Raw genomic sequence first — 27,872 nt, 5'->3', positions numbered from 1 at the left:
ATGCTAAATGAATATGCTAACCCCATCATGGTACTTTGCACAATCATGGTATTTTTGGGTGTACCATAAAAACATGGTATAATAATTCCAATACAATGGTATATAACAAAGTACCATAAGGGATGTAAATAACATCCTGTAGATTCTTAGTACCATAGTAGCAAAATTATGACATTTATTTGAAACATACCCTGTAAGTTGTACACTATGAACTCGCTGTGTCCAGGTGCGTGGGGATGGTCATTTTTATCTCCAATTATGACAGTGAGCGTACTGGTGGAGCTCATTGGTGGAGAGCCGCTGTCAATCATCAGGATGGGAAGAAGATACTGCTTCTGCTGTTCCCGGTCAAAGCTGTGGAGAGCTGTTATCATGGCACTGCCGTTCCGCAGATCAGTTAAGTTGAAATTAGTAACATCAGAAGTCAGCATCAGCAGGCGGATGGAAAAAGGCCCTCCGTTGGACGACGTGTCTCTGTCAATAACATGCAACAGAATGGATGTGTCGTTCATGTGTACAACTTGTGGCGCAATAGTGTTCTCCCACAGAATGGGCCGATATGGAGCCTCAAATTCTGGTCCATTGTCATTGACATCTTGTACGGTTACTAGCACGATGGCAGAGCCAGTCAGAGCAGGGCTGCCCATGTCTGTGGCCAAGATCATAAGCCTATGTTGAGAAACCTTCTCCCTATCCAGAGAGTCAGCTACTACCACCCAGCCGCTCTTATCCACCAGGAACTGCTGAAAAGGGTCAGATTCTGGGGCGATGCTGTATGTGAATCTCCCATTTTGACCAGAGTCAAGATCCATGGCTGTCACCTGTGCCACAATGGTGCCTATTGGAACGTCTTCAAACATGGATCCTGCCTCATAGAACTGTGGGAAGAAGACTGGAGCGTGGTCATTGGAGTCTTCCACTTGAATGATGCAGTAGGCCAGGCTAAAGAAGTCAGCATCCTCCACTTTGACTGTTAAGTTGAATGTGCGCTCATGTGGCTTCTCAAAGTCAATCTTCTTCTTTAGTCTCACTATGCCACGGCGGTTCACCTTGTCGGTTTCAAAGAAGAATTTGCGGTCTTCATCTCCACCAATGATGCTGAATGTCATAACTGAATTTTCACCTTCATCACCATCAGTGGCAGCCACAACCACTACCTCGCTGTTGATGTCCAAGTTTTCTGGCATAGAGGCCATGTAGACCCTTTGGGTGAACACTGGAGGATGGTCATTGACGTCGGAAACTACAATGGTGGCTGTTCCTGTGCCTGAAAGTCCTCCTCCATCACGAGCTTCTACTACAACAAGATATCGATCCACCACTTCCCTGTCCAAAGAACGCAAAACAGTATAGATTGTGCCGGTGGCTGGGTTGATAGAGAAGAGGTTAAGATTGATTTCATTGCGCACATTCTGCACAATTCTATAGGTAAGAATAGCATTTTTCCCAGCTTTGGGATCATCTAGGTCAGTGGCTCGCATCTCCATTATGGAAGTGTCTGCTGGGGAGTTCTCAGGCACGTGACCCAAGAAACAGTTGTCAGTTGCACACAGGAAAACAGGTGTGTTGTCATTGATATCCTGCACTTCGACTAGAACATCAGCAAACCCAGTAAGACCTGCCCCATTCTCATCAGTAGCAAGTACCAGGAATTGCCAGGCCGAGCGAACTTCACGATCTAAACGTCGTTGGGCAAAGATCCTACCATTGATCTCATCTATGGTGAATTCGCTACCAGCTCCCTGCCCATGTAGAGAATACCGCACTGCACGCTGGTCCGCCTCCTGATCTGGATCTGTGGCTGAGACCTGCGTGAAGAACAGATGGGGAAATATAGGCATGTATATTAGAATTCAACACACTTGTCATAGAACATATGAGGCAATTAAAAGTTAATAGTCACAGCAAAGGAATGCCGATAGTTCTCTCCGCCTCTTTTCCGGTATGTTTATGCAAAGCCTTTGAAGTCTATTTTTTACAATGACAGCACAATAGACAGCAATACTGAGACACGCTAGCAGAAAATGACAACCATAGCAGGGTGTGTCAAAATATTCAATTCAAAAAGGTTTTCTTTTTTCATTCTAAGCTTGAAATTACATGAGGACATTAATAAACCCATTACGAAACTGGAACTAATTTATAGCACAAGTACAAGACACACAAAATCATTTCATATCTCTGTAAAAATTACTGTAACATTACTGCCTTTTTCATTCAATGACATGTGTCTGCTTGAGTATTTTAACCCTCACCTCAAGCACAAGGACAGGAAGCTCTGTAAGTTCTTCCATGACACTAGCGTGGTACTCAGTCTGAGTGAAAAGGGGTGCCTCATCATTCTGGTTGATGACATTAATGACAACCATTGTCTGGTTTTCCCACTTCCCATCCGAGGCGACCAGCCGTAACTCGTAGCGCTGCACCTGCTCATAGTCTAGCCGCTGGGCAATGAAGATCGTGCCAACCTCTGGTTCCACATCGAACGTGCCCATGGTGTTCCCGGAGGTAATCTGGTACCGCAGTTTGGCATTGGCACCTGTTTGGGGGGTTTGGGAAGTGTTAGCATTCTAGGAAGTGTTAAGCTTGGCTGAGCTGGATAAAAAGAGAATGTCAGTATTAATCTGTGCTCATTTGATGAGGATTACATAAAGGACAAGAAAGCTCTAATGCACACAAGCATGATATGATTGTGCTTAAATACTGAAATCAACATACATATAAACAAAAATGTCACACAGACGTTTTGTACATATTTTACAGTTTTTTTGTGTACACTTTAGTCAATACGTCATTATACAAATCCAATTTGATCCTTCGACCATGAGCGTTCCATTATAAAATGCTTAATAACCTATCTGATAAATGAAATTCCATATATCCGTATATACTGTATGTACTGATATGCTAAATCTCCCCAGCTTGACCCAAGTGGCTTTATCCACCCATGGTACACTGCAGAGGCAGAAAGGCTGTAGTTTCTTGCCAGCTCTGTTTTCCAGTCCGGATCAGATTCTATGAGACAAACACCATCTGGGCGTGATGTGTGAGGATTATATTAGAATGTGTCGTGCTCATCCTGGCTTCGGCCATCATGGGTGTGAAGTGTGATGTGCTGTGACACTTGCTGAGGGGAGCTCCAGTGATTTTGCCAAAAGCAAGCTTCCTTAATGACTAGCCGGGCCATATGGCGGCCCTCCCCACAGCACCACCACAGGCCAACCAGGTTAAACCTAACTATGCGATCTATAGAATGGTCATTGGTGATGAAAGACAGCTGAAAGTCCAAGAGACCTTGTGCTCATTCCGCTGTTGAAAAAAGTTTGGCGTGTTTTACATATTCCATCTTTGAAATCAGTCTGAAGTTTAATGAACAGCTCAGAGAGGGCACTGCTAATCAGCTTTAGGAAACACTTAACAGGACCATAAAATTCCTTCTCTCCTGCAAATCAGCTCCTAATTATTCCTATTCCCCATTTCCATCCCGAGCGTAATAAGAAATATTGCATTTTAATGGCGATCTCATTCATTGTGCCTTTCAAAGCAGGACGGGGACAGAGGGACATCAAGCTTCGATTTGCATTCCCCTTCATGACAGTTGTGAGATATTAGCTGTCGCTCGGCTCCGGACCGTCCATCCAGCCGTGGCAGGTCATGTCACCCTTCTCACCTCCACGGCGGCACGGGCGTCTCATCATTAATGAGCTATCAGACACCTGCGTGTCTCCATCCCGCTGCCCCTGTCTCCTCCGCTTCAGTCTGCTTGTTGACAAGGCTCCACGCCACACATAATTTGTCATGCATATGTAACAGGTGAAGCCGCATCGCCGTGAGAGACATTGCGCTCCCGCCTGTTTGTTTATGTTGACAGATGAGCCGAAGTCGCCATGCCCTGATGGAAATCAGAGCGAGATCAGGTGGAGGAATCGTGTCACCGAGATGTGTGGAGGTGACAGCCTGGAATATTCTACAGGCAGAGGATGAGAAATGAGGGGGTGGGCAGACAGGCAGGCTGCCACGCTACATTGGACGGATAGGTGATTTGTCCAAGCCTGTCGTGCTCAGATTAACAGGAGCGACTCTATGGCTGTCGGAGGACAGAGCGATGGACCGCATGTTCAGACTGGACAAAATCAACTGTAGAAGTGCCTCCAGAATATGCAAATTTAACTGACCACTGAGAGTTCGCTTGACTAATTCATAGCTGTTCATGCATTCACATGGTTTCAGCAACTAAGGCGAAGTTTTCAGGCAGTGTTGAGATTGTCTGAAGGATACAGAGCTCTCTAAAGACATAAATAAAACATTTACTAAACAGCCAAGTTTCATTTCAGAGGTCAAACAATGCATAGCATTAAGGTAAAGTATGCTGTCAGCGATGGTTGTACACATGCTAATTTAGGCTTCTTACATTGCAGGGACAAGAAAAGCAACAAAAAATTACAAGCTGTCTTGTGTAAAATGGTGTAATGGTGATAGTTACATCATTGCAAAGTCTGGGCGCTATTGAAATAAACATGAACTCCCAGCAGTTTCAGCTTACCCTTGAGGGGTTCAGCATACTTTTGTAACAATACCAAAAATATGCTCCTCTGCGGTGCAGACTGGACAACAAAAATGGCATGTTGTCCTTATTTCGCCTCTCTGTGCTATCTTAAAGAGAATAGGGTTTGTCAGAAAATGTTAATTCTGTCAGGATTACCTCGAACATTTTAGTTGAAATGTTGACTGAAATAATATATGTATTAAATAAAAAAAACAACTAAATTACTACCAATTGAACTAAAAGTACATTAAAATAAAAAAACTGCTATCTATAGTTATTTTTTAAAAACCAAGTCAAAATATCTAAACTACAGAAGACTATGTAACTTATAACCTAATCAAACAGAGTGCATCAAATAAGATAAGAACTATTAATAATTACTCATGACTTTTTTTCCTGTCACTGAATAAAAAACCTTTTATGACATTAATGTGGTGCCATATGGAAGAGAGCACTCAGAATAAAACAATAGACACTGGCAGAATTCACATTTTTGGGTGAACTATTTCTTTAAAAAAGTTTTTTTTTGTTTAACTGACAGCTAATAGACGAATGAATCTGTGCAGCTTGTTTAATACACTTGTTATTTTCCTTCTCATTTAATCTCTGGTTACGCCACCTGGTAAAGCCTCTCGAGAGTTTTGTCAAAAATCTACCATTACACACTACTTTTATCATTTCAGTATATTTTTCAAAAGTATAGCGCTGCCTATTCCGTTCCATTTAAAAATCTCAATGGTTATTTGCCTGCTCCCTCAGATGTCACGCATCTCATGTAAATTTCTACGCAAAATCTCTCACACAGGGGTTTACTTCCATCATTAAAGAAGGCCTGCTACTTATTTAATTCTTTTTCTTGAAGACAACAAAGAAAAACAAATCAAAGAGACAAACATCAAATGGGGTGCTGAAATTGTTACACCCACATTCACCACAGAGATTTGCTAACAAGCTCAGCACAAAAAGGAGCGCATTTTCCACCTAGATTTATTTCGCTCAATTTCTTTTTGCAACCCCTCCTCCTCCATCTCTGTCAAATATATCAGTGTGCTGTCAGATAGAAATCATTGCACAAACAAACAAAACTAAAACAACAAAAACTACAAACTAAAGACAAGTGACAGGACCACCTGAATAAGATATTTGATACACCTACATGCAACGGGGAAAAAAATTACCTTCATCTTCATCGTTAGCTGTAACGGTAATGACCACAAAGCCCACTTCTTTGTCTTCCTCCACGCTGATCTCATATACAGGCTGAGAGAAGGCTGGAGCATTGTCATTAACATCTGTGACAAAAACCCTCACGTAGGCTGTGTCTAAAGGGCAGAAGAGGTGTGCATTACTTCCAGATCACATCAGTGCACATTGTCTCTCAAGAGAAAAGCCGTTCTTTACGGATAATTAATTTAGCATTCAAACCAAGATGGGACAACAGAACAAAAACAGTCATTGGCATTCATTGTATGATGAAACATAATTTTCATCTAAGCTCAGGTGAAATATAAATATATGTGCTTATCAGTCGTGGGCTGTCAAGGCCAGCAAAGCCTCCTCTGCTGGCCTAAACATTATCAGAATATTTTTATATATTTTTCCATGAATGTGTATTAAATGTTGTTCAGTAGTCTATTCAATTTATTTCATAGCTTTTCTCTTGAATTTGCTGCTTCCAGTAGTGTATGTTTTTATTAAAGCTTTTATCCAATCATATTTCAGCAACCGTTTTGCTAGGGTCAAGAAAATCTGCCTAAGGCCTTCAGAATTAACAGTGCTGTTTGTTGGCTTTAACTAGTACACTCTCTGATTATTCAATTAAAGGACGAGAAACAGTATTATTACTATTTATCAGGTTTCTTACCTTTTATGCTGTGTACAGTGTGTTGTACATTTTAAGTGCTTTTTAAAATCACTTTATGCATTGTATTTTGCCAGGTTTAAGTTTAAACGATAAAACACATGTAATCGCTATGTTTGTATTATACCAATGTTATCTGTAAGGTATATATACGTTCGAATTATTACTTTTCAAAGAACACAGATTACATAGAAAGTGTTAACGAGAAAATTGTTATTTGTGAAAAATGTATTCTATAAATTGCATTAAACATCCTAATGACTGTTTAATATTAAAAGTGCAGCCTTATTATATTATACACAGCCTACATTACACAGAAATCCCTGGAATGGCATTAGCTCTTCATTAGGCGTGACTCATTGAAGTCTTAATGAATGGAGTTCATCCTGGAGGCTGTTGTGCCCTGCTGTAATTGGTTGTGGGGGAAACTGAGTATCTGAGGGGTTAAGAAGACATGTTTGATGGATCCCACCTGTGTTGGGTTGGCCCTGCTGACCAGGTCGGGCTGACTCTGAGCTGTCCTGAGACTGGACTTCGATTAAATAGGAGCCTTTTTGCTCACGGTCGAAGGTGGCCCGGGTGTGGATGATGCCCGTGTAGGAATTAATGCTGAAGAACTGAGAGTCACCACTTTGATCCTTCAATATGATGTAGTTAATCTAGATAGGAAAGAGTGTCAAACAGGATTAAAAAAGAACTTTGAATCAAGTATTCTAAGAGAGTTTGAGAGTTTTAAGGCCAAGTCACACTGCACCAACACATGCAAAACAGACAGTCACCAGATAACAGTATGTCTTTTCTCTTTTCATTTCAAAACCAAACAAATGCAGAAACAACAAAAAAACAAGTGCCGACCAACACCAACAGATGCCAACAGGGCTAACACACTTGTCCGACAAAACTCGAAGATGTGTTGTTGTGTGCTTTCCTTTGCATCTATCTGTGCAGTGTGAATCCACCTTCAAAGAGAACCAGGAGGGAACATTAAGAGAAAAGTCTCACCATTCCATGGAGACCAGAGTCCAGGTCAGTAGCTGAGACCTGAGCAACTGATGTGCCAATCTCTGCACCCTCTGGGACCGTCGCCTCATACGTTGATGACATGAAAAAGGGAACATTGTCATTCACATCTGGAAAAAAGAGTTAGAGAAATCAGTTACAAATGAAACACTCCTGAAATTGTATTAAATTGTATTAAATACTCAAAAGTATTTGATGTTTAATTGCATTAAATACAAAATTAGGCACTTACAATCAAAAGATTCTAGAAATTTCACTATTCTGTTTTAATATTTCTGACTGTCATAAAGTAACAGTATATTATAGCATTTAAAGCTGTGTAAATTTAAAGCTTCATAAATTTTGGCTCTCTAGTGGTTAATAAACAGAACTATGTGCATGTTGCAGAAGAACATTGCAACCGGAGGTACTTCTCTCTTCTTATGTCTATGGCGAATAATACACTGTATGAGGCTACTCAGCAGCGGTACCTACCCAAACCAGTCTAAATTGTCAAGATTTTAACGCTTATTGTCATGAATTCTGTCCATGGACTTTCAGTCAGTTGTCACCAGAGGTCACTCGTCCGTTACGTTCACTCTCACACCACATAGACTGTTACTTCACCCCGGACTACATTTCCAATCAGCCATTGCACTGATTGCACACACACAGCTATCTCCAATCACATGCTCACCTATAGATCATCACACACAGTATTTGACAAGCACTCAATTCCTGATCACTCAATTCCAGAGTATTGTCTGCGTTTATTACTCTCCTAGCGATAGCAACTTTACGGAGTTTTCTGAGTGTGAATCTAGTTTATCCTGTTAGTTTTTTCCTGAGCTATTTATATCTTGATATTTGTCTGTGTATTTTTTGTCTATTTTGAATTGGTCTTTCATCTTGCCATCTTGAATTGGTCTTTCATCTTGCCATTCAAATTCAGTTTTGTTTGTGTTTACAAATAACCCTATTGTCAAGCCCTTTGGATGTTTTTTGCCGATCAATGACTCAAGCCAGGAAGGAGCCCTAAGAGTCTTGCCCACAATAGATCTGTTTGCCATTATTTGACCCTTGCTGGTTTGTGACCACATCTGTTAATAAAAGTTCTTCACATGCTCTTAACATGTATCTCATTCCATTTGCCCTGTTATAGGTGTACCATAGTGATTTTGAACAAGGCAAAAACACATTTAGGAAAATGGATTTATCGCTTTTGCAGTGTTTCTATAAAATATAGTCCACTTGGTTTGATATTGTATATCAAATTTTTACATGTGACTTAAGAAGTTTCTTTTAGGGTTATTTGTTAGTCTGTTCATTATTTTTATTTTACGGCTTCATTTATTGTGATCACATTTGGTTTGTGGTTAACTGTGCATAAGTTAAGCAGGAATAAGTGCAGGTTTTAATGTGTGGATTCACTTAATGCAGCTTTATTGTCTGGATTCTCTGCTCTTCGCAGATTACAGCTCCTCTAAACTAGTTTTTCCGTGGGCTTTTTGTCTCCTTTTCCTTCTATTTCAATCTCCATTTTCCTCTTAATTAATGCTGATGTGGTCTCAAGTGTTGTGTGTCGGTGCCAAATCTCTTCACTGTTCCTATTACACACACACACACACAGTCGCTCTACACCCCCTACCCTCCGTCTGTCATGCACTCATCAGAGCTCTGGATTTCCGCATACACTCAATGACAGCAGAGAACACTTTTGTATACAAATGCACAACACAGGCTAAATGAGCTATAAAGAAAAGGGGAAAAAAAACATTAGCGTCAGCGGCTCAAACACAATCAGTGGATCAGATCAGACACTGCTGTGCTTCTGAGAAACCGCGTTGGCATGAAATGCTGATTGCTAAACTACCGCAAATGTGTTTACCTCTCTGAGGGCACACAGGCAGCATGGAACCAGTTGTCGAGGCATATTTGTAGCGCACTAGTGAGAGGTGTCAACATGGACTACTTTCATTGTGTCAGATTTATTCATTTTTGTTCTCTTTCTTTCTCTTTGTCTTACACTAAGTATAAAGCCGTTACCATGATTTCCAGACATATATTTATTATGTTACAATTGACTTATATTCTAGAAAATGCTGTTCTTTTGAACTTTCTACTCGTTAAAGAATAATAAAATCCATCTATTGTTAAAATGTACAATAACTAAATGTATTTTAGAAAATTTGCCCAAATGTGTGATACTCAAATTTACGTTTGCATATAATTCTGATGTCATTTACAGAAGATGATCTCACCTGTGATGTTGACATAGACAGTAGTGAAGGAAGCTAGTGGTACAGCCGCCACATTCTGTACTCGCACTCGAAGTGTAAAGAAACGCGTCGTCTCATAGTCTAGATTCTCTGCCACCAAGATAGATGCAGAACCGTCCCTCCGGTTAGGCTTGATGTAGAAGCGCACAGGCATGTTGGTCTCAGGAACCTGACCTTCCTCCAGGTTGTAAGTCACCCTGGGGTCACCAAGAGGGGACGTCGCCTTGATGGTCTGTTAGAAGGGGGAAATGAGCTTTAGGTTGCTGATGTAAAATGAAATATGGCCTACATGGTGATGGTGAAATATTATGTCATAAATAGTATATGTGTTAGAAGTGAAGTGAAGGTTCCTGTTACATCTAAAACCTTTTTGAAGTGCATATGAGTTTGTGTAATTGGGTAAAAACTGCTTTGATGTGCTGTATTATTTTATTTTACTGTATTAAGATTTTTTCATTATGAGACATATAGTATTAGAGTTAAGCCCTTTTCGAATGTGACTAGTGATCCGCTGAGAAAACTAATCCCATCCGAATGCGGTGTCTGTGATTGCCGGTGATATTATTTTTAACAACGTTTCCTTATCTGTTTTGGCCAACGCAAATTACAGTAGATGCCCTTACCGCACACATATTTCATATATTTTGATATAGAAATAAAAACCAATAGAACAATGATAATGAGCCAAATCATGTAAACTATATAAGCATCAGTTGAGATTACTCGTGTTCATTCCTGCACTCAATTACATAATGTTTTAATTACATGTACCTTTACCAAAATTAAAGATGGGCTTACTACAAAAAAACCCCAAAACAATAGTTACACTTTTGCTGTACTAGCTATTTAGCTTCACAATGGTATTTGTGATTATACTAATTCTAATCTGTCCGAATGATTTTACGCAATGGACGCATACAGAGCGCATGATGTTTGTTCCGTTAGAAATGTTACATGAAAATCCCAGATGTCAGGTGATAAGAATCGAAACTCACATGCAGTTTAGAAAACTAGTCCCATCCAGCTTAAGACGTAAACACTTTCTCCCAAAGCTCAAACAGGATAATTAGCATTATTTGTGAGAAGGCATTTGAAATCAGCAGAACCGTCGGTCAAGCGCCTGCTGACTGCAGCATGTGAATACATTAAACACGGTTCATCTATAATCCATCCAATTGCTAATCAAACTGATATTGACAGTTATAGAGTAACTTTATGCAGTAGTAGTTCCCAGACTTCTTTCTCACAGAGCTATATTATTTTAACAAAACAGTTACTTTAGGAGTAAGAAATTGATTTTATAAACATAATTAACATATCACTTATCATTTAATCAAGTACTTCTCTGGCTCAAAATAAATTAATGTGATCATTTATTCGAGATCCTGATATACTACATTAACAGCAAAATAACAGTTATTAAACCAGAGATGAACGTATAAGCGTTTTTATGTTTCACTATAAAAAAAGTTATAAAACTATGGACATTTTTTATTGTTCTCATACCTTGGCTAGAAGTGCAATGCGAAAACCTAAAAGCCAAAGTCATTGTTTATTCGGTGTTGAGCCAAAAACACGTGCATAGTGCTTGGATACAAGACATGCAACCGATTTTTGGCTTGGAGAATCCAATATTACAGCTGGAACTTGTCTGTGATGAGAACTCAAATGTGTGACTAAAACACATTTAACCCAAAACACCATCAACCAAATGACACTATAAAGTAAACAAAACATTCCAGAGACAATACAGCCAGCGGCACAGCAAAGCCAACAGTCAAAAGTCAGCAAGAAAGTCCTAAACCATGTATGGTCATCCAGAGTAATGAATGCTTGGCGTACAGCACAGGTTATAAAACTTAGACGACAGAGAAAAGGGGTGAAAAGGTAGAGCAAAATAAAGTTGTGTGGAGAGAGAGAGATGGAGAAACGAGTTGTAGAGAGAGAACATGGGTCCACTCAGCCATTAAATCAACCCTGGCCATGGTTTTGAAAGCATCCACCCACTGCAACACAGAAAACAAGCATCTTAAAAGCTCTGTGGCTTTTGCTTCCTGCTTTTAAGGGTCGGTTTTGCCATCCGGTATGTGTTCCCCAACAGAAATGACCTATGCAGTGAACTTATTTGCCACAGTCACTTTGACAGAACTCCTCTAACTTCCCTGACTTATGCTATTTTGAGGGTCTCAGTAATGATGCGGATCATAGATTTAACAGTTTTAAAGTAAATTTCATGAAGATTTTTAGGCCCCCAGAATTCTATGACATAATACAATTGTAATATGTGACGCTGGACCACAAACTCAATCATAAGAGTACATTTTTGGAGCTTTCCAATGGTTTGTTAGGATAAGGCGATATTTTAATGCGATACAACTATTTGAAAATCCTCAATCTAAGGGTGCAAAAACAAATCAAAATAAATAAATAAATAATAACCATAAATTTTTTATAAACATTTTTTATGCTTTTTATGCCTGAAACAGCCAATTACAAATCTCAACACACCTCAAAACGGCAAAAATCTTTAGAAGTTACCTAGGCTTGTGCTCCTGTCCATTGGGAGTCTTGCCTTCACTTCAAAACCTTAATTTCAACTAATTCATCATGTAGTTGACATTTTTATCCAAAGTGACTTACAGTGCAGGTACTATAGGGACAATCCATCTGGAGTAACCCAAGGTTAAGTGTTTTGATCAAGAGTACAATGGCGATATTTCACAGATCAACCGTTGTGGGATTTGAATTTACAGCCTTTCATTTACCAGCCCACCACACCATTCTTTTGGTTAACCACATGTGGGGTTAAGCTATTCATACTACCGAAAGTTCCCCTTTTCAACTACACAGAAATTTGGTCAACTTTTAAATCCCAACCTGTCTAATCTTTCCCTCCAAGAGTTTATTAACGGACGTCTCTCAGGCTTGATGAGAACGGCGTTCTCATTATCCATACACACGAACAAGGCCCTTTAAATTACATCCTCAAGGTTGCAATTACTGCTTTTGAAAATGTGTTAATTAGCATTCCTTGAGATAATACCACAATGAGCTGACTGATATTTAAATTTTTAATTAGCTAGACAGAGAGACAGATAGATAGATGAAGAAGAAAGGCGAGGGGGGAGGAAGTGAGAGCGAGAAATGAATAGGAGCACTCGACGCACAACAAGGCTACTCAGTGTTGCTAATGAATGCATTATACTGTTTAACAAGCCTAATTTGTATTTAGAGTTCTGAGGATGAATTAGCATGAAGGCTCCCAATGCACAGAACAGATTTGAACAGCCAGTTGCTACAGTTATTTCGCATTAGGGAGTTCATACTGTATTTGCAGGGTTGAAGAGAAAGAGAGATCGACTGTAATTGTTGTAAAGCGCTTTGTTTTTCAAGTCATATTACGGGGAACATCGGTGTTGGAGTTCGGCCGTCAGTGTGGGCATTGAAAGGGGGGAAACAGAGACACGCGAAAGGAAGGTTAAAGAAAATTAGGTTATTTGTCCAATTGTCAAGGTGCGTTCCATTAACAAAGGCAGTGATTGCATCTGAATACTTGTGTGACCTGAGTTTTGAAACCCCTCGACTGCAATTATAATCATTACATCCAACTAATAGAAGTGTGGAGGGGCTAACAAAGTAGTGGTTGAATATGAAAAAGTACTGAAGCTCAACGGAGAGCAGGAAGGGAGGTGATAAAAAGCTCTGAGGAACAACACTTATCGTGTTTTCTGACTGAAGAGACACTGAAGGTGACCTCCAGGTACATCCTCCATTAGCAGAGCTATGAGAGTGGGCAGGGACGCACAGATCTGCTCTGACACACTGCCCCCAGGACCATCACCTCCACATACACACTGTGGAGAACTTAATGTTAGCACACACACACACAAAAGTTGAATCTTAAGATAACTTAGATAGGATATACAGTACAGCCTAGAGAGACTAATAAAGCTAGTGTGACACATTTTCACACCAGTCATAGCTGATTGGGCTAGTTAGTGCAGGTTTGGTACCGGTCTAGCTTGTCGATGCAACATTCACATCTATTCATTTAGCAGGCACCTTTATCTAAGCGTCTTACAAAATATGAGTAATTCATCAAGCAATAAAACGAGAAGTGCTAGAAATTTAAGAAGGGATTTATGAAGGCATAGAAGTTTATTTTTTTCCAAGGAGTCAGCAGGTTGCTTTCTTGAATATTGTGAGGCATTTAGTTGTCTGTGTAGTTAAAAAGATCTTTATACCAGCAAGGATTAGAAAATGAGAAGCTTCTGGAAAAGGATTTTGTGCCTGATGGTCCCACAAGATGCCAATTATTCCCTGAGAATTTTAGCTAGTTAATCAGCTTCGTAATGATTAAACAAGTAAATGTTTACAGTTAGATTAGTTAAAGGATCAGTTCAAAACATATATTAGTCACTCGTTTTTTAGTCCCTAACACTAAAATGAAATACTCATTTACTGGACCAGTGCTCCTCTTTTTGGCCCCTCCGCACTGCACATGGTGCATGTTTCTGTTATCGCTTCAGAGGTTTGTTCCATTCGACTGCAAGTGGCCATCATGGAATATACCACCATGATCTGGGTTCAAAAGAAGCATATGTTCAATTCCATTCCAACTTAATCCTGTAGTAAGTTTTATCAGTAAATCATGATTAATTACTACCCCCAAACTGATAAAGCTTATGAAAATGATTATATCGAGACACAGATGAAACACAATAAATGCTGTCATTGCTTTCAAAGGTGGATACTTGCTGTTTGGGAATGCTGGAGTGCAAAACTATAAAGCAGATTTACTATGATGACAGACTTTGCTCAGACATTTCAGAATGACCAAAAAAACAGTTCATGTGCTGTGAAACAAGATCAGCCCACTGGTTATTCAAGTTATCCTATCCTATCATGCAGAGGCACATGATCTTTTTTTAAATACTGTAAAGTTTATGCACATTTTTTCTTAGCGGATAAAAACTTTATCCTACTCAACTGTGCACATTTTTACAATTTATGGACATTCTGATCCTGACATTCCCATCCAACATTTTTTATGCAATATTACAAACTGAACATTAAAATAGGTTGATCAGAACACAGTTCATTCATTGAGCTCTCATCTAATGAGTTGGTAATTTGAATCAGTTGTGTTAAATAATAGAGACATAATATGAATACACAAAATATGCATAGCAGGGGGTTGTGAGGACAAGAATTAAAAACCATTGTAGACCAAATAAAACTACCTCTTGGCTCTGAATTTGCAACAGATACAAACGAGACCATAAATGGAGTGACATTCTGAGAGCTATGGTTTCATGCCCTATAATGATCAAAGAAAATCAGTTTACAATATCAGAAATAACTACACAAAAGGACTAAAAGAGACAAAGATTAGCTGGTGAGATCCAGTGCAGAGCTGTTCAAAAAACACATCTAGATGATAAGATGGGTAATGGCACTCCCAGCAAAATGAGCACAGCCTGAGGTGCCATGAAATTAGCAATAATTAGAAATCATCTCATTACACAGCAATGGCATCAGAAAGAAAAAGCTGATCAGAAATGCCTTGCGGTGGCTCTTTTTCAGTGCCCGTCATAAAATATGCTTCAGTGCGGTCACTTTGGATATTGTGCTCTAGAAAGAGACAATTTTACTAATACATTGCTAATAGCAGAATTCATGTGTAAAGGACCAGATTATACATGCATGCATTTAAAAATTTAAATTACACATTTACATTACACTTATATATTTGTGAATGAAGAGTCCATACTTGAGAATTGAGAACATTTAGTTGAGCGCAAAGCCGGATATAAATATGAAAGCAGTGTAGGTTAGAATGCTATTAGTATAAGTGAGGATGGTAAGTAATATAAATAATTGAGTAAAGCGAGTTCTGTAGAAGGTGATTAGAGATTAAAAAAAATAAATTTGTATAAAAATACTCAACATGCGGTATGTGGAACAGTACATTAGAACGATATTAATTTTCTTTGACAGGGATGCTAACAGAAGCCCCCAGAGGAGGGCGGGCTGTCAGGAGATGAATGCAGTTAACTGAGCTTCACGCTGCTAGTAAAGTCCCAGCCAATTAGAAACTACTATGCAACATGCCATTTTAGCTCTTTTTCCTGCTCTTCATCATCGTGAATATGCACAATCAAAGGATTCAAGCAGACGGTGGATGTGCATACAGTAAATCTCTGTTATAAACATCTTATCTTCCTTTATTATATAGGTTTGTTAAAGTTCTGGGATAGCCTTATCCACAAATTATATATATATTGCATATTGTAAGGCAACATGCTGCTGTTGCTTACCTTTTGGAAGAACCTTCATGTGGAAGTGATGTTTGAAAGCTGTCTAGGTAGGTTTCAAAACAGAACATTTATCTGTCTGTGAGTGTGTCTATGTACTTCCCATTCAGTGTAAACCCTGTAGCTCTTTACAAACAGGTTAGTAAAAATGACTAGCAAAGCAGTCCGTGCATTAAAACCCATGCCGATGCAACCACCCTTTACAAGCCAGCGGGGAAAGAAGGTATTTTAAGATCAAACATCCCACCTAAGCCTATTTTACATCCTGTGGCAACACGAAGAAGAGAACATCCCCACCACAGTTTGTGCCACCGAGGACTGCTAAGACAGATGCGGAGGTTCATACAGATTGCAGAATAGCTGGCAGCAGCCAGAGGAAGCCGCTGATGTCAGGGAAACACAGTGACTCCAGCAGAACTCCTCCTGGCACTCTTCACTGATAAATCTGCTGTATGTGAGGAAAACGGACTCGGAGGACTGGCCTTTTCGCCCCTTTTGAATGAATTAGAATAGAATGTTCAGACAAGCAGTCTGCTTGAGTTTGCTGGACAGATGAGGTTGTTTGTGGATGCTGATCTCTCTGTGGGTACAAGCTCCCAGACGAATGTAAAATGTGACAGCGAATGAAACGAGCTGAAATAGCAAACAAGATGAAGTCTGGATAAGATGTGACAAGCCTCAGCGGTAAGAAAGTCACAACATTCTACCTTTGCTTATCAACAGCACAACAAAAAGCAAAAGGCATTGTGAATGAAAACCACTCCTCTGTTTCAAAACTGAATTGCATTTAAAGACATCATATGTGCGGTCCTGATTGATATAAATGGCATGTATCCTAATAATGCAGACTTGCATGTTAAAATGCATTATTTTGGTTAAAGGCAGCACTGCATGTCAGAAATCAACTGAGAAAAGCTTAATATGAATAATAATTTAATAATATCTTAAACCCAGAAAGATTTTGATTTGCAATATATACTTTACATTTATTTAGAAACAATGAGAAATATTTAAATAATAAAAAAACAAACATTTGCGTGTACTATGTATATGTATGCTTATGCGATTTCTCTTGCTTCACTTGTAATGAAATCAATAGTGAGTCAAGTATCTTATGCACGGAATGCACTATTTCTATGACACTCATATGAGTTGCTATGTTGAATATTTCACATACTACATGTCAAAAAGCAAAGAAAGAAACACACACACACACACACACACACACACACACACACACATATATATATATATATATATATATATATATATATATATATATATATATATATATATATATATATATATATATATATATATATATAAACATACACATGAATATTCCCTCTGGTTTATGTGTTTAATTTATAAAAGGAACAATAAAGACATTAATAATGTTACCAAAGATTAAATAAAGGCTGTTCTTCTAAACTTTCTGTGCAAAGATTCAAAGATGTGTGGTTTCCACAAAAATGAAGTAAAGCCATCACATAAATGAACTACATGTTAAAAATATATATATATATATATATAAAAAAACCCCAGCTATTTAAAAATTGTAATAATATTTAATTTTTTTATCAAATATATGCAGTCTTAGTAAGCATAAGAAAAAAAATTGTAGTATATACTGTATATATAAATGTAAAGCTATGTTTTTATGTTCTATGTTTTTTAATAATGAGATGTAGTGGTTGTCCCTCATGTTTGGCATATTTCACACACTTATAGAAAGCAGAGAGGAAGCTCTGGTGGAATATGAGTGTCTCACCACTATCTTTGTGTCGCGCGGTGTGTTCTCCGGGATTGTGACCCAATATTCCGCCTGTTCCCACTGCGGGGGCTGGTTGTGCACATTGGTGATGATGACAGTGAGGTCGACCGAGCTGCTCCGACTTCCTCCGTCTGTAGCAATGATCTGCTGGCTGATCCGTGATGTCTGTCAGGACGAGAGACAGGTGATATAATCCAGCCTAGGGGCTTATCAGCATACATTGAAATAATACAGGTTGTCACTGATACAGGTGAGGTTTTTTGTCAACGGGGGTTCAAAGATGAGAGAAATGTCTGATACTTCCACCTTAAGAATTGGTCTCCATTATCCATCGGATGTTTCACATCCAGAATATCATGTACACCAACTAAGACCCTGGATGTGTGTGTGTGTGTGTGTGTGTGTGTGTGTGTTTATTTGATTTTAAAGACTCCTTCAACTTACTCTTAATAACTGAAAAGCACTTCTGAGATTTAGTCAGCAGTAAACTTTGCTTTACTGGTTTCAAGATGCTGCCTTTTTCAGGTCAGAATGAGGGAAAGGAAGAAGCAGACAGGAAGAGACAGACGGAGAATGAGAGGAGGTAGAAGTAACAGTAGGGGGGCAGTTTAAGTTGTCAATTTGACGACAGGTGAGTTTAGTGAGGGTGACATCGTCTGCCTTTCTAAAACTGATCCACTCGGACATAAGTGACGCAAGGCGGTCAGACTGGCAAATGAAAAACCAGACTTACAGTATACACGTCTTAATGACCTGTTCTGAGGAAATCGCATTTACATCCATTTTTTTTAAGAGCCATGAACTGTACATTACTAAAGTCCGGCCTCTGATGCTTTACCTGAACACTGCCATCACTTATGACTCTATAAACAGGATGCAGAAGATTTCACTGGAGAACTGTCTTTCTGTCTGTATGCACATACAGTGTTTTAATGTCAAATCAACCTCCAGCCTCTTAAAGCTTATATATCTACGTCTATGTTTAAAGGTCTGGGTAAGTCAAAGGTTATAAAATAGATGAAAGAAATAAGAAAAAAGGTTTGTTAGTTTAATAAAAAATAAATAATTATGCAAGATGAAAAGGAAAAAAGGAAAGAAAAATAATGATTTTTAATGAAAAATTAGTAGGCGAGATCAATTTCCCACCTGAATAAAGGAAATGCATATTTTTACTCCTACAATAACAGATCACTGTCCCTCAAGACTTAAGGTTTGTATATATATATATATATATACCATGTTTAATATGAAAAACTCTGAGAATTCAAAAAATAATAAAATCCAGTCTTTCTGGAGATTTTGCAAAACATACACATGTACCCATTTTCTTAGTTTTCTTAGCATAATTATGTGCATGTGATCTTTAAGCACATGTTGGTTCATTCAAGTTTGTGTATGTGTTAACTGTATGTGTTAAAAAAACAAAGGTTACTAAATCTGACAAATCTCAATTTGGAAACAACTCAAAGGAAAAAATATATAAATAGAGCTTTTTTAAGTAAAACAAGTTACGTAAAGAAGTATGCATGTGTACCTGTGAAATGGGGTGGTTAACATAGATCCATCCTGTGCTGGGGTTGATGTGAAAGTAGGCTGGGTTCTGCTGGGACAGAGAGTAGGTGATGGCTGCATTGGTGCCCTGGTCATCATCATGAGCCGCTGCCCTCAGAAAGCTCGTCCCAACCGGTGTGTCCTCTCGCAGGAAGTCTGGCATGGGCAGAGTTGACACAGGCATCAACAAAAACAAATAACAACAGTCTAAAAAACAAAAAATGCTTGCTGCTATTAAAATCCATATGCAGCAAAAAGAAAAAAAAGAATGTGCGTCCGAGAAACGTTTCAATCTTGCCGTTTAATTGTTAATGAGCTTTCTCAGTACCACTTTTAATGTGATGAAAAGGAATTCTGACATCAAACTTACTGAACTTACATTTGCAATTATAAATAATTTGATTTAGAAGAGCAAAGCAAATTCTCACACTTCTAGGCTAAGCAAGCTTTCCAGGATTGCATCCAATTGCATCTAAAAATGATTAGTGATGTGTTTATGCTGTGTTCAGAGCATTAAAGCTCACCTTGCCCAGACTGCTATGCATTTTTAATATTAAGGTTTAATGTGTATTGACTACACTCAGGAATTCTGGACTTGAGAATTTGTTAAGCTTGCAAAAGTCGTTAGAGCCGTTAAGTGCAATGTTAAAGGTCCATGTATAAATGTTTAAAGAGTCTACAGCTACAATGAGCCGGTACTATGTTCTCGCTCTCATATCACCGCTTTATATATCCTCAAGGCAGACGAACAGATCTTACGTATTGTCAACAGATCCCAACTTCATTTGGAAGATTTCATAGCATAATATTACTATTTACGTATATAAAAAAAAGCTTTTACTTTTACATCAGAAAACTATGCTGTACACTGTAGCTAAATTTGGCATCAATTTGAATAGATCATAAGGGTTATAAACATTGTTCAGTGGTTCTTACATTGGTAGCGGCTATTCTCAAACTTGGGGTCGTTGTCGTTCTGGTCAGCGATGAGGACAGTGATCTGACAGATGCCGATGAGGGGCTCCTGCGCTTGATCCGTCGCTGTGACCGATAGTGTATACTCTCGTTGCCTTTCTCGGTCAAAACTTACTGCCGTACTGATAACACCTGCACAACACATACAGGGTACATTTGCATAACCATAAAGCGTTTTTAATCTATCATTTCCTCTGATTACTCATGAGTAATGTTAGGTTTAGGTCTAGGGATATGGATAAAATCAAGACACATTTCATTGGGGATTTGCAATTTTGTATATTTCACAATTCAAGGCAACAAAATTTTGTTTTTGTTTTTTCCATACAAGGCTACCAAATTGAAGTCACTCTGATCTGTATCTGAACAATTAAACATTTAAGAGAGAAGTAAAAAATGAAAAGAAATTTCAGGAAAAAAAATAACTATATTTCTTTTCTGAAATGAAAATTTACATAATATTAAAAATAAAATATATAATTGTTTGTTACATATGTATATGTCCAAGAATAAAGAAATGCATTCAGCTTCTGTTTAAAGAATGAGGCCCATTGACTAGAAACACATGACAGATCAGGTGCGCGTAATCAGTGATCTGGTAAAGAAGGAAGGAAATACCTGTGTCAGGGTTTATGGTGAACCCGGGTGAGGCCCCATCCCTCTGCATTATCCCGTACTTGACCTCCCCGTTGACCCCTGTGTCGGCATCATGAGCCTGCACGCGCAGCACAAAAGTGCCCGGGGGCTGATTCTCCAGGACCAGAGCATTCACGCTGTAGTTGTGGCACTTTAAAGCACAAAACCAGAGTTTCAGACATGGGTAATATTTCAAGAAATGCCAGAAATACGTACTCAGCAAATGCCTTGTGAAAAGGCCAATATCAAGAACAAAAACTAACCAGTACTAGATATATGCTGGATATATAGTTTCTCATAATAACAGATAAAGAGCAAGAAAAGCAGAAACAGGACACCAAGACATCACAACAGAGAGAATAAAGTTGGTATTTAGGAATAAGTGTTTATAAATTCCTCTTTCGAAGTCCATAATAGGGGCACAAGCACGCATAATGAGGCCTCAACCTCCTTCTTCCTCCTCCTCTTGCTTTCTCATCATGCTCTCATTACAGAGCGGGCATCTGGCAGGGCGTCCTGGTGAGCGGTGCCCACAAGGGAGCGGCATGTCAACTTAAGGCGATTAATCAAGTGACTAGATCGATACAGGGGCTAAAAGCTGGAATTAGCTTCCCTCCCAGCCTCTGAAGAGAATTCTCACTGCGCTTTGCACTTCACACCTCTCATTGTCTTTCGACACACACATACTCACCCTTCTGAAAGGGCTTAGGGAGGATTTCTCAGTTTAGCAAGGGAAAAGACTCGAACAGATCAGTCTATTGCCATAATCTGCTGTGCTATTAAGAGCACCGGCAACCAGCGACTACAAAGCAGGGAGAAGGTTTTGGCTGAATGTCAAAAAGCATGTGCGACCAAGATGAGACAGTTTTTTTGGTGAACCTCACAAACTCAAATTTTTGGGTCACACTACACACATAAATCAAGAGAAAAAAAAGAAAGCTTAAATTTTATATAAAGACCATTAATAATTTTTGCAATTGTAACAAAAAAATTCTTATTGTTTTCTTTGAGACCTAAACTCAAAACAAGTTATAAACTCGCATTTCTGAGAAAAAAGGTCAAATGCGAAACATAAACTCAGAATTCTGAATTCCTTTCTTGCAATTCTTTATTTTTTAGACTTCTGAGTTTATATCTTAGCGTTCTTTTTTTCCCGACCATAGAATAAAAAAATAAAGGCAATTAAAACTTTTTATCTCACAATTTTTTCTTCTGACAAATTTTTTTCCTTTTGATTCTGAGTTTATATCTTACAATACTTTTCTTTTTAGAATTGCCAGATATATGTGCAAGACACTTTATCTGGCAATTCTGAGTTTATATCTCACAATAATGACACATAAAATCAGAATTGGGGAAAAAAGTTGAAATTGTAAAATAATAATAAAGTCACAGTTACATTTTTTTAATTTTTATACTGTGGTGGAAACATGTTTCCATACATTTCCATACCACATTGCTGTAATAAAAAAGTAACTCATGGTAATATTTGTTTTACTGTTAAACTCATGCTGACTTTATTAAAACACTAGATTTGCAATTCCCTATGGAAATACCAGTGCTTACAATGCAGTTTTATGCAAGTGTTTGAGACTTGAGCTTTGAGTTTGTATTAATGAAATTCAAAGTTATCACAATTCAGTTTGCAAACACATTTAAGAGAACCGACCCATCCAATTCACAAATTAAATATAATGATGTCTCTGGTTCTAATTACATTTTGAATGCTGAACTTCATATATACTTGCATTTTATATACTGCAACATTCCATTATACATTATAATTCAATTACATTTTTGGCTTTGAAGTACTAATTTGCAATGCAAACATTTTCTTCATTTTCTTTATGCATAATATAGTTTCTAATATATTTTATTTTGGGATAATGCAAATGTGTTTTGTGCAATCATTTATTAGCTGCGCAGAGCATAAAACCATCAAAATTCAAGAGGCATTTACAAACCAAACACAGACTACAGAAAAATAAGACTGCTGAGGTGTTCAAACATTTTTCATGGTAATATTAATAAATTACCATTAATAAATACATAAATAACTTTCCGTGTTGGAATGTAAGAACATTTTTGTACAATACTGCATTAAATCACGGCTTGATGTAAAAAAAAAAATCAGTCAGAACCAGTGATACAGTACAGAAAGAAAAGACTCTGGTCAGCAGGGCAGGCATAGAGACAGAGAGAGTGAAAGGAAGGAACAGGGCCAGATGTTGCCCCTGGGGCTCACTTAGTGCTTCTATTTCATATGCATCCCCTGTGCCGGTGAGTAATTCCCCCTTGAAATATTCATGGGCAGCAGCAGAGGAGGTGGCGGCAGCGGCAGCAGAAGTAGGGCCTGTGGGGCTCACGGAAAGTGTACAGGGACACGATTCTGCCTCCTACACACTCACACACAGCCCTCCTGCACCACCGGCCTGCACGGAAAAGCTCTCCCACCGGAGACCTCCAAGAGCCTTTAGATCTCCTTCTGCCAGCTGTCTGCTCTTCCCTCAGCTCAGCTTTCACCTGTCTCTTTCTCACAGTGTTTCGTTTTGCACACATTCTTTAATATTTGCTCTCTTTTATTAGCTCATTTTGGGGCAAAGCCATGAAATAGCATTTTAGCCATATGTGCAATAGAGTAAAACATATTTTCAACTTCTTAAAGAGCCAGTTCAGGTGTCTCGTTCACATTCTGAAAAAGGAGGTCAGCTAACGGCAGTCTGCTGCCATTTAGAAACAAACCTAAAGAATTGATTCATGGAAAATACATTTAGCAATGATTTATAGCTTTTTTTAGTGAATTGGGTTATAAAATGACACTGTGTGCATGTCATCATGTCATCAGTAGACGCAGTTCATTGCTTTTTGCTCTCTTATTTCTGAATATTATCTCCCACCCATCATTCCTTACCTTTTGTCCCCTCAGACTTCATTTCTGTCTCTAAACGCTGCCATTAGTGAGGTGTTCACAGTGTCACTGGTATTAAAAGCCTGAGGCACTTCATGCTAGGCAGATTTAATGAGAGAATATATTTGAATTCTGTACTCATATCTAGACCTCTTCTCCTGTACACACTTTTGGTTATGTTTCCTCTGCTAAACTAGTCTTCCAACTTAGAAATGACTCACTACAAATGGATTTTGACGTATCTTTTAACCTCACCTCATCAAATACTGGCTTGTTGTTGTTGATGTCATTGATGCCAACGATGACCTGGGCGGAGCTGCTGAGGGGGAGGGGCCCACCGGCTGTGTTGTCATCAGTCGCTGTGACGTTGAGGACATACTGAGGCCCGCGAAGTTTAGGAGGAGGGCTACGTCTTAGTTTGATGATGCCTGTAAATAATTCAATAGAATGCCTAAGCTCATCATATTGTTCCTGTAAAAGACAAGTGTGCTTAATTGCACTGGATCTGCACTCAATATCAGATGAATTAAATAAAAGAATTAAATAAATCATTGTTTCAATTGCCTTTTGTTATATTTTAAAGTACACTTATGTATGCTGACTAACATACTAAAGCACATCAACCGTTAACAAACCATTAATTAAAACATTTGCCTCAAACTCCTGAGTTGCTGCCTATTATTCCTTGGTAAGTTTAGGTATTGGACTGTTGTCAGTACAGAAAAAACTCGAACTTCCTTTAAATAATTAAAATTAAGTACAAATTTAGTTCTCAAAACATTCCATTCACTTCACTATTTGGAAAAATTTGTGTTAAAGTGTAATATTTCCATAATAAGTATAAGGCAAAAGTACTTTATGTTTCAGAGCTGCTGTCAAGCTTGTTTATGAATGCAACTGTTTATTTATTTATTTTTTTACCCAATGTGACAACCTCTTAAACTGAAAACATTAATATATGTAAAGAGTAACAACTGCCTTTGTGCATCAGGCTTAACAACCTGACAAAACGGGGTTCTAATGGTCGCGCATTCACCAAACAACTGAGTAGTAGGGAGTTGTGTGAAAAAAAATGCTTCTGCATCTTTGAAGTGACAACTCCACGCAGCTTTTCTGAGTGCTGAAGCCATGGGCCATCTCTCAGCGCTGGCCTGTAATGGGTTGGGTGGTGGAACAGCCGTGCCGAGAGGCTGATAAGACAGGAGAGAGCTTTAGCATACTGCTGTTTTCCAGCTCTCAGGCATAAAATGTGCTGGTAAACAAACGAAAAGCAAACACTGCAGACAAATGTAACCTTGAGACTGAAAGCGCACAGGCAGGCAGGCATGAAAACAGACAAACATTGCATTCACACACAAGTGCACACACACAAAAAAAAACAAGAGCTGTAGACCAAAAACAACAAGGAGTGTTTGTTTTTTCTACAAATACCACAAACGTGAGTTGAATGATGGATTAAAGACGCGTGCTGAGCAGACAGGAAGAGGAAACGCGTTTTTTGATGGTTTTGGATGTTCTTGTTATAGTCAGCATCCCTGAGGCCTTGTAGCGGATGCCTGGACGCTGTTACAAGAGCAGCAAGCTTTGAGTTTGCATCCCACTTGACTTACCCTTTTGGTTGTCCAGCTCAAAATTGCTGTCTTCGTTACCCCCGGTGATGGCATACGTTACACCATCCCCATCTGGGTCTTTGGCATGCACAATGGCCACTAGCGTCTCCGGGCCGGCGTCTTCCGAAAGAAAGGTTTTATATCTGCAGAAAGAGGGAGACAGAGATAGACAGACAGACAGATCAGGCTCAGAACATCACAGACCCACCATCTGCTTCCCCTACACGGCCTCTGAAGCCTATCCCAGGGCGCACACAAACAACCACGCGGTCCCTGCACTGAGAAGAACCAGAGCAAATCCTAACATAAACACACACACATACTGCAGCTCTAATGATGATACACCAGCACCAGCTCCTTTATGTGTCTCCCAAACTCCTACCAAGGGAGATGATGTTCTCAAATAGAGTTCTATGTATGTGTGTGTGTGTGTGTGTGTGTGTGTGTGTGTGTGTGTAGACGGCTCGCTTGCTTCACTGTGATTGTTGTCTTTCTGCTGAATCGGACCAAATGTCTGCCTCTCCTTCTGGCTACATTCAATAAATGCCAGAGCCGTATAGCCTGCCGCTCAGCATTCGCAGGACTCTCTGCTTGAATCTGCTCTGATGAAATCCCATTGTGACGAAAAAAGAGTATAAGACTGTATATTCTTAGGCACTGCAGAGAGATACTAAGAAAAAAAGAGGAGGAGAATAAAATAGAAAACTAAACCTAAAATAGAACAGAAATAACCAATGAAATATATGTCAAATTAATATTTGTCAACTCACATTACTACTCTAGTGAAGAATTTAAACTACTAAAATGTATTTGAAATAAATTTATTTTATGCTAAGTATATTACAAAGACATTAACTAATTTATCTAAAAACCATGCTATTGTACCTTTAGTATACTAAAGTGGTATGTGCTAAATTGGAACAACTAATTTGTATTTAATGCACTTTAATTGTGCAAAAACACTACTGAAGTTCAGCTAAAAAATGTACTTAAGTATACTTCATTGTGTTAAAGTGGAACTAATGCAAGTATATTTCAGATTCACTTCAAATATCTTGAATCCATAGACTAATATTATTTGACATTGTGCACACTTAGTGCTCTAAATAAAGTTTATTTATAACTTTTAAATCAGTAAATTTGTTATTGTCAAGTTATTTACTTTTTTCACATATATTTATTTAATATTTTATACATACATTTATTTACATTTTATATATCTAAGTGTGAAATAAGTGGGACGAAATACAAAAAGTGTACAGAATAAACCTTAAAAAATAAAAAAATAAAAAGTAAAGAAATCTTGAAAGGGGTTTATTTTGCATTAACCTACATTAAATCATGTATTTATTTAAAAACAATTGACATAAAATTTATATTTATCTTTATATAATTTACAGTTTTATTTTATTATTTAATAACCATGTAAATTAATACATAAATAAACTGATTTATTATGTGACAACAAAGAGCGTGCAGAGTGATTTGAGATATTAAAGTGCAGTTTAGTTTTGTAGTTTTTATATGCAACTATAATTTTATTTTTGAGCGATCTGCTAAATAAATAAATGTTTCATTCATTATGTGAGCACAAAAAGTAGAGTAATTTGACTGATTTACTATTAATTATATAGTTTAAGTAGTGATTATATGCAAAGCTTTGATTGCAGAATGTGACTCATGACTGATCGCAGTCAAGTATTCCAGAATGCTTTGCAATCAAAAAGAAAATGAAAGAAGAGAGAAAAAAAGAATCATACATAGTTTGTGAAAAGACAGGGGCTTCATCGTTGACGTTGGCCATGCGGATTCGGATGGAGGCTGTGCCTGTGCGAGGGGGCGTTCCCTTGTCCACGGCCACCACTGTGCACTCGTACATGTGGTTAGGTCTCTCATAGTCCAGCCTCTGACTGGGGCTCACCACTCCCTGAGATGAGATGTCAAAGTCCACGCTCTGGATGAAGTAGGACAGTTCTGCATTAAGGCCTGTGTCACAGTCCCGTGCTAGAACTAGAAAGAGAGAGGGAGGGACAAAAGAGCTGTGTTAAACATCAGGTCACATTGACTAAAGGCAACAGCTAGCAATAACACAGCAGTAAATTGTGGTGAAGGCAACCTTGGCGGAGATCTGCTTTGGGTCAGGCACTGAAAAAATGTCAGTTTTAATCATCTCTATGCTTTTCTCAAGACAGTTGTGTTCTCATTAGGCCTGGATAGTTCTGATATGGGGGTATTCACCATCAATTATAAGCTTTAATGTCACTACGACCAATGCTTGTGTGGTTTTGAGCAAGAATTTGAGTGTGTGTGTGTGTGTGTGTATAACACCATATCCTAACCATGCATGCAAGTTTCCAGCATCAAATTAAAAGTAACAAATCCAGCTAGAAGATACTTAATGTTTAATTAAATCAAA

The 27,872-nt window shown here is 38.5% G+C and overlaps 1 protein-coding gene across 1 annotated transcript in view; it reads right to left on the bottom strand.

The window, feature by feature from the left end:
- The window catches only part of si:dkey-22o22.2 (neural-cadherin), a 103,603-nt gene that overhangs the window by 17,847 nt on the left and 57,884 nt on the right, over positions 1-27,872 (bottom strand). Inside the window, exons 6-18 of the mRNA XM_043262099.1 lie at positions 27,217-27,466; positions 25,457-25,599; positions 24,102-24,274; positions 20,921-21,089; positions 20,264-20,434; positions 19,311-19,483; positions 17,774-17,941; positions 9,668-9,917; positions 7,410-7,537; positions 6,880-7,066; positions 5,725-5,868; positions 2,256-2,539; positions 191-1,808 (exon numbers count right to left, since the gene is read on the bottom strand). Of these exons, the coding sequence (XP_043118034.1) occupies positions 191-1,808; positions 2,256-2,539; positions 5,725-5,868; positions 6,880-7,066; positions 7,410-7,537; positions 9,668-9,917; positions 17,774-17,941; positions 19,311-19,483; positions 20,264-20,434; positions 20,921-21,089; positions 24,102-24,274; positions 25,457-25,599; positions 27,217-27,466 (3,858 nt within the window). The remainder of the gene's footprint in view (positions 1-190; positions 1,809-2,255; positions 2,540-5,724; positions 5,869-6,879; positions 7,067-7,409; positions 7,538-9,667; positions 9,918-17,773; positions 17,942-19,310; positions 19,484-20,263; positions 20,435-20,920; positions 21,090-24,101; positions 24,275-25,456; positions 25,600-27,216; positions 27,467-27,872) is intronic.

The sequence above is a fragment of the Puntigrus tetrazona genome, chromosome 16, assembly GCF_018831695.1.
Source record: "Puntigrus tetrazona isolate hp1 chromosome 16, ASM1883169v1, whole genome shotgun sequence".
Classification (NCBI taxonomy): domain Eukaryota; kingdom Metazoa; phylum Chordata; class Actinopteri; order Cypriniformes; family Cyprinidae; genus Puntigrus; species Puntigrus tetrazona.
The sequence above is the reverse complement of the archived record's forward strand: the minus strand, read 5'-3'. Positions and strand labels throughout refer to the sequence as shown.